At 65.3% G+C, this 6,173-nt stretch overlaps 1 protein-coding gene and 1 pseudogene across 1 annotated transcript in view; both read left to right on the top strand.

Moving 5' to 3' along the window:
• Nucleotides 1-2,322: 2,322 nt before the first annotated feature.
• The window catches only part of FRMD1 (FERM domain containing 1), an 18,299-nt gene continuing 14,448 nt past the window's right edge, over nt 2,323-6,173 (top strand). Inside the window, exon 1 of the mRNA XM_011377478.1 lies at nt 2,323-2,391. Within this exon, the coding sequence (XP_011375780.1) occupies nt 2,323-2,391 (69 nt within the window). The remainder of the gene's footprint in view (nt 2,392-6,173) is intronic.
• Nucleotides 5,228-5,346, top strand: LOC111730430 (annotated as a pseudogene).

The following is a 6,173-nucleotide window of genomic DNA, read 5'->3' as shown; positions in this document are numbered from 1 at the left end:
GCACATGCATGCACACACACCCATGTGCACGCACACATGTGCATGCACATGCACACATGCATGCACACACCAACATGCATGCACACACATACACACATGCACATGCACACACATGCTGAGAAGGGCCACCATTCTGACAAAGGGTTGCATCTCATGCCACCTGTTGGATGGCTTTTTGTGTTTTTCTACTGTTTTATAACCGGTTATGCATTTAATAGCTTTACTGAGGTATGATTTACATGCTACAAAAAACCTTTACCTTAAGTCAACAATCAAATGCATTTTAGCAAATTTGCGAGTTGTGCGACCAGCACCGCCGGGTTTGGGAGCGTTTCTGTGGCCCCAAAAAGGGTTACTGTGCCCACTGCGTGCAGCCACCCGCCGACCTGGCAGCCACAGGCTCCTTCTGCCCCCTCTGCCCCTTCTGCCCCTGGGTGCCTCACGGGCCCACACGCCCTGCGAGTGTCGGGCCAGCTCCGCCCTGGGGTGTGATGTCTTCGACTTCGGTCCACGTGCGGCTCTTCACGCCTCTCTGCTGAGTGGGTCCGGCGTTGTTTTACGAAGCCTGGACTTCGTGCACCTGGGGCTCAGAAGCTTTATTTCTAGAATAGTCTCGCAAGCCCATCTCAGGGGTGGGGACCCGTCATCCAGAAGAAAGAGAATCGGGCAGAGAGGTCTTGGGGCGCCGCGAGTGAAGAGGCTGGGCCAGGGTTTCGGGGGCTCGCTTCTCCCCGCCCCCGCCATGCCTGAAACCACGGACTCGGCCGAGCCGGTCAGAAGACAGCAAGTGTCTCAAGCGGCGTGTGGGGCCTGGCTCTGTCCTGCGCTTTCCCGGAGGACAAAGTCAGGGGACAGAGGTGCTTGACCGATGCGGAGGCGCAGCAGGCGGAGGTGGCCCTCGGCGACAGGGAGCCTCTGCAGCCTTTACAGGAAGTGACCTTACTCCCCGTGACAGTGCGGTCACTTCATGGCCCGGGTCTTGTGGGACTTTGGCGAGAAGGGAGGGTTTGCAGCAGGGGCCTCCTGTCCTCACGAGAATCCCTCGAGGGAGCTCGATCCTAAGCGCGGGTGTTGGGAGTGCGTGGGCCAACTGGCACCTCCAACAGCCAACACCCACACAGAGGACCACGCTGAGGCCCGGTGCACCCCGGCTTTGGGCCGTGAGCTGCCCCGCGGGAAGCTGGATTTGGCTCTGGGGTCTCTGTCCGGGGGAGGCTCTGTCCACCTCGGCGCCCACCCCGCCTCAGTCCTGCTGGCTGTGGCGCCGTCCCTCACGTCCCGGCCGCGCCCTCGTGGAAGGACGCGTTAACCACCGTCTTCTACACGACACAGCGTCGTGACCTCCGCCAGCGGGTCACAGGCCAGCAACTGGGCAGCTGGAAACGGGCGAGTGGCTGCATGGCGAGACCCGGCCGTTCACGGGGCTATTTTGCCCTTTTAAGAAGAGGAGCAGCTTTGCCCCCACCATGGGGAGAAGGGGCGGCTGCGGCTTCGCGGGTGCGCTGTGACCGGGGAGAGTGGCCCCGAATCTGGGCGGGCTGGGGCCAGCGTCGGGGGGCAGCCAGAGAGGGAAGAGGGCTCCGGACCCCCACGCGCAGACGCCAGGCCGCAGGGCGGCGAGCCGTGCTGCATGTCCTGGTGGCGGTGTCACCAGAGTGTCGCCAGGAGGTGACCCCCAGCCAGAGAAGACCTGTGGGCGTCCGCCCCCAAAGGGAGCCAGAGGCCGTCGGGCCTGTTTGGGGCGGCGCTGCTGCTGCTGGGGTTCGCATCCCGCCCCGGGCTGAGCCAGGGGCTGCAGCGGGGCGCCTGGCTCTGCGTCCCCCAGGACTGCGGGCGCCTTTCTGGGCTCCGAGGCCTCTGTCCACCTCCAGCGTCCCCGGAACCTCGGCGGTGCCCTGGCCCCAGACTGTGGAGCGGGGAGCAGCTGAGGCCCTGGGGAGCTGCCAGGTGGTCCTGGGGCGTTGGTCAGTCTCGGGCGGGGCAGCTCGCGTTGTTTGTTTGCATTCCAGCGAAGCCGCACGTGGCCGGCTACTTACAGCCTGGACCTTGTCCTGGCACGCAGGCTGGAGCCCGGCCCACTCCCTTCCGGCCCCTCCCGGCCAGGAGCCCCGCAAGGCGCCCGGTCCTCAGGAAGCCAGGCAGCCGGGTGAGTCTGGGGCGCCGCGTGCCCACCTGTGGCCGGACAGAGGGTGAGGGCTCTACGCAGTGACACGTGGCCGCTGTCCCTCCAAGTGGCACGTGGGTCGGCGCCCCTGGCCATGCCCCTGACCAGCTCTCTCTTGCAGGAGGGGGCCTCGCCCTGAGACGGGCCGTGGAGCCGCGATGACCGTGGAGCACAGGGACGTCCTCGTGCTGCTGCCCACGCGGGAGCAGCTGCGCCTGGCCGTGGGGGTGAGTGCGGGTGACCGTGGGGTGAGCGCGGGTGACTGTGGGGTGAGCTCAGGGTCCACTCCCGGCTTCTCAGTGGCCGATTCTCTGTCCAGCTCTCTCGTGCCCCGCGTGCACCTGTCTTTGGGGAGGTGACTTTCAGACACGGTTCCCCGACCTAGACACCCAACCAGCGGGACGAGTCCAGAGTCCTCGCCTTCCCTGCGAGGGCCACCACCCAGTGTGGTGCCCAAGGACGGGCGTCTGGTCACCTGGACGGTCACCTGTCCGTGACAAACACGCTGTGCTTCTCGAGGGATGTTAGTCACACACACCTGAGATGCTGTGAGGGCCGGGGCTCCCTGCAGAGCTGTGCAGCTTGCCGAGGCCCCCCCAACATCACCGCCCGGACGCCCTGTCACAGACATCTGCCCATATCCCCCCAGAGCGGGTGACCCACGCCTGTGGGGTCTAGCACAGCCTGCAGACTTGCCCACCCACCCCCGGCTGGCTTCACAGCCCTGACCACACCGCTTCTCCCCCTAGGGACAGAGCGGCCCCCGAGCAACCACTCTCAGACGACCCGCTGTCCTGCTCTGCTCCGTGGGGGAGCAGTGCTCCTCAGCAGGAAAACAGGCTTTTCGCAGGAATTAGGGGTGGGGCTCCTAGAGAAAGACCTCCAGGCAGGACTCCTGGAGGGAGCAGGTGTTTGGGGCGTGGGGAGCGCAGACACCCCCCCCGGCTGTCCATCAGCCTTCGGGGTGTTCGGTCCGAGAGCGTCCGCCGGTGGGGACGCGCGGGGCGATGCCGGGTGCACTGCAGCCCCGAGTCTCCGAGAGGCGAGCCGGGGCTTCCCTTGGGTCTCAGGGTGGGCGTCTTCCCACCTGTTCCCAGGTGCGTGCGGGACCTGAGTGGCTCCGAGCACCTCTAGTCCGGGTATCTCTGTTCAGGCTGTGGCTCCTGTCCCCGGGCGTGGCTGAGCTGTGGCCCGTCCCCTCTGCCATCGGCTGCCTGGAGCGGCCGCTGCTCACAGGTGGATGTGGACACTCTCCCGGCTGGGGACTCTGCCTGGGCCCGCACAGACCCTCCCCACACCCCCCAGGAGTCCTCGTTAGTCCAGTGCCACGAATGGGGAAACTGAGGCCTGGAGGTTGGCGAGTGCTCGGCCAGGTGCGGAGTTGGGGTTCGAGCTCAGACCGCCTGGTTCTGAAGCGCCCCCGTGTTCTCCGCTCACCTGGGACTTGGGACCCTGCTGTGTGGCCTGGGCCGGGGACCCCGCTGGGTGGCCTGGGACCCCGCTGGGTGGCCTGGGCCTGCTGCCACGCCCAGCCTGCCTTCCAGTGGCGTGGCCACTCTACAGCGCCAACCCCGGGTCCGCTGGCCGGGGTGGGTCCGCCTGCTCGTGGCCCAGGAAGGGGGAGCTCCTTGGAGGGGACATCGTGAGAAATGGGTTCTTCGTTCAGCATCTCCTTCCCATGACGTCAGGGGGCAGAGCCCGGGGGGCCCATTTCCAGGCGGAAACACCTGTCTCACATGCCCAGGTGTCGCCGGCCGATGAGGCCACTTGGTGGCATCGCCTTATCTGCCTCTTTCAGCCGAGTTTAGAGGAACGGGAAGACTCCAGAAAGTCAGCTGGTCCCGGGAGATCGCATTTCCGTTTTAAGGATATGCGTGGTTTGTGGACACGTTTGACAGGGCCGGACGCACTCTGAAACGCAGTGTGGCTCCTGGCAAGGTCTTATTAAAGTCCCTGGGGAGTCTCCTGTCTGCTCAGGGACCCATTTCTGTATTTCAGTCAATTGCAACACTTGCATGAGCGGCAGAATCCAGGGTTGGTGACGACAGGCTGCAGCAGATGGGCGGGCTGTCCGGGGCTGCCTGCGTCCTCGGAGGCGCCTCACCCACAGGGAGGGGGCAGCTAGAGGACCTGCTGGGGGTGTGGCAGCTTTGGCCTCTGCCCCGCGTGAGCTGGGACAGTCGCTTTCAGCTGTTTCGTTGTGAGTCACATCTCGTGAGGGTTTGGCTGAGGGACGGTGTGACCATGGCCGAGCGGGACGCCCTCCTGCGGAGCCACACATCTCGGCCACTGGCGGCCGGGCCTCTGGGATGCCGGCCTGCAACTCGGCAGTAACAGAGCCAGCTTACTCTCGGGGTGTGTGCCCACCGTGTGAGCCCAAACAGGACCTGATGCTAACGGTCACTGTGTCCTCACAGCCAGGTATTAGAAAATTACGGGCTGCGAGACCCTCGCTGTAGATGTGCGTCACCCTCATCGCCGGGGACTGACCACCCCTCACCACTGAACAGGCAGGAGCAAGGCCAGTCTGAGTCACTCGCCACCCGAGGGTGGGAGCGCGCCCTTTGACTGAGACAGTGTATGTAGACGCCCTGATAACGAAACAGCCTCCCCAACATCACAAAGGCGCCGCCTATGCCCACACGCGTCGCTTCCTTGGCAGGGGGCCGAGTGAGAGCGGAGGGGTCCCCTGCCAGCCGCCTGCCAGCCTGCGCCAGGGAGGCCCTCTGGAGAGCAGGGCGTTTCCACTCTGCCGGCTAGGCCACACGGACGCTGCCACCTGCATGCGGGAACCCAAAGTCTGGTGGGGCCGCCCAGCGGCCCAGAGCTGCAGAGGCTGAGGGACGAGGCGTGGCACGTCGGGGACATGGCGGCCACGGGGTAAACGGCCCATGTGACCAACAAACACACGGCAGGGGGAGGCCGTGGAGAGAGGACAGACAGGTCGCCCAGACGGGAGGGGCCTGTCCTGAGTCTCACTCCCATCAGCGTCAGCGTTTGAGACAACTGGACATTCGAACGTACCAGTGTGCGACAGTAAGAAATTATTAAGTTTTCAGCGGCATCTGCGGCCGCGCCGCCCTGAACAAGCCCGATGCCGCCTGATCTCGGAAGCTGAGCAGGGTCGGGCCTGGTCAGTACTTGGATGGGAGACCACCTAGGAAGACCAAGTGCTGTAGGTGTAAAAACTAAAAATAAATAAGGGGTTGTAATCTGACAAGGTCCTTGTAATCTGTGAGGTCACCCAAGGGTCGCCTCGCCTGAAAAAAAGGAAGTTTTCAGCGGCGACGAAGGCCCGTGCGACAGTGTGAGGCGGACGGGGAGCTGGACGGCACCCGGGCAGGGCGCCCCCCACTGCGTGTCCTCAGCCCGGCAGTCGCTGGTGCGGGAATGGGGTCGGGGTCGGCATCTGGGCAGCAGCAGGTGGGGGGGGGCTGTGCCGGCACTGGAGCTGGGGCGGCCCTGAGCCCCGCGGGAGGCGCCGCAGGAGTGGGGTGTCGGGTGGGGGTGCTCGGACCCGCCAGCCAGGCTGCTGAGGTCACGGGCCTCGCTGGAAGGGAGCCGCTGTGGCCACAGGCCCTGAGTCCCTTTCGGGTGTCCCCGGACCACGTTCGGGAGTGGACTGTGCAATGTCGGGGTGGGGGAAGCACAATGGGGTGCCCCAGGAGCACTGCACTCACTGCACCCCGGTCCCAGACACGCCCACTCTGTGCAGGCTCCTGTCCTCCCCACACCCGCCTCCTCCGCCCCCCTCAGCACCCGCGGTCTCTCACGGGCTGCTCTGCCGGGCTGGGGGGACGTCTCGTCTTCAGGCAGGCGGCCACCAAGGACCCTGAGCACTGACTCCTGAGCCGGGCCCTGCCTGCTAGGCCACGCTCGGCAGTCTCGCTCCGTTTGGGGGCCCTGCTGTGAGTTGCACCCAGAGCCCCCACCCCCTCTCCGTCCCCAGGTGAGGGCCACGGCCGGCGAGCTCTTCCAGAAGGTGTGCGAGGCGACCGGCATCCGAGAA

The sequence above is a fragment of the Pteropus vampyrus genome, unplaced genomic scaffold, assembly GCF_000151845.1.
Source record: "Pteropus vampyrus isolate Shadow unplaced genomic scaffold, Pvam_2.0 Scaffold312, whole genome shotgun sequence".
Taxonomy (NCBI): Eukaryota; Metazoa; Chordata; class Mammalia; order Chiroptera; family Pteropodidae; genus Pteropus; species Pteropus vampyrus.
Note: the sequence above shows the minus strand (reverse complement) of the source record. Positions and strands in the feature narration are given on the sequence as shown.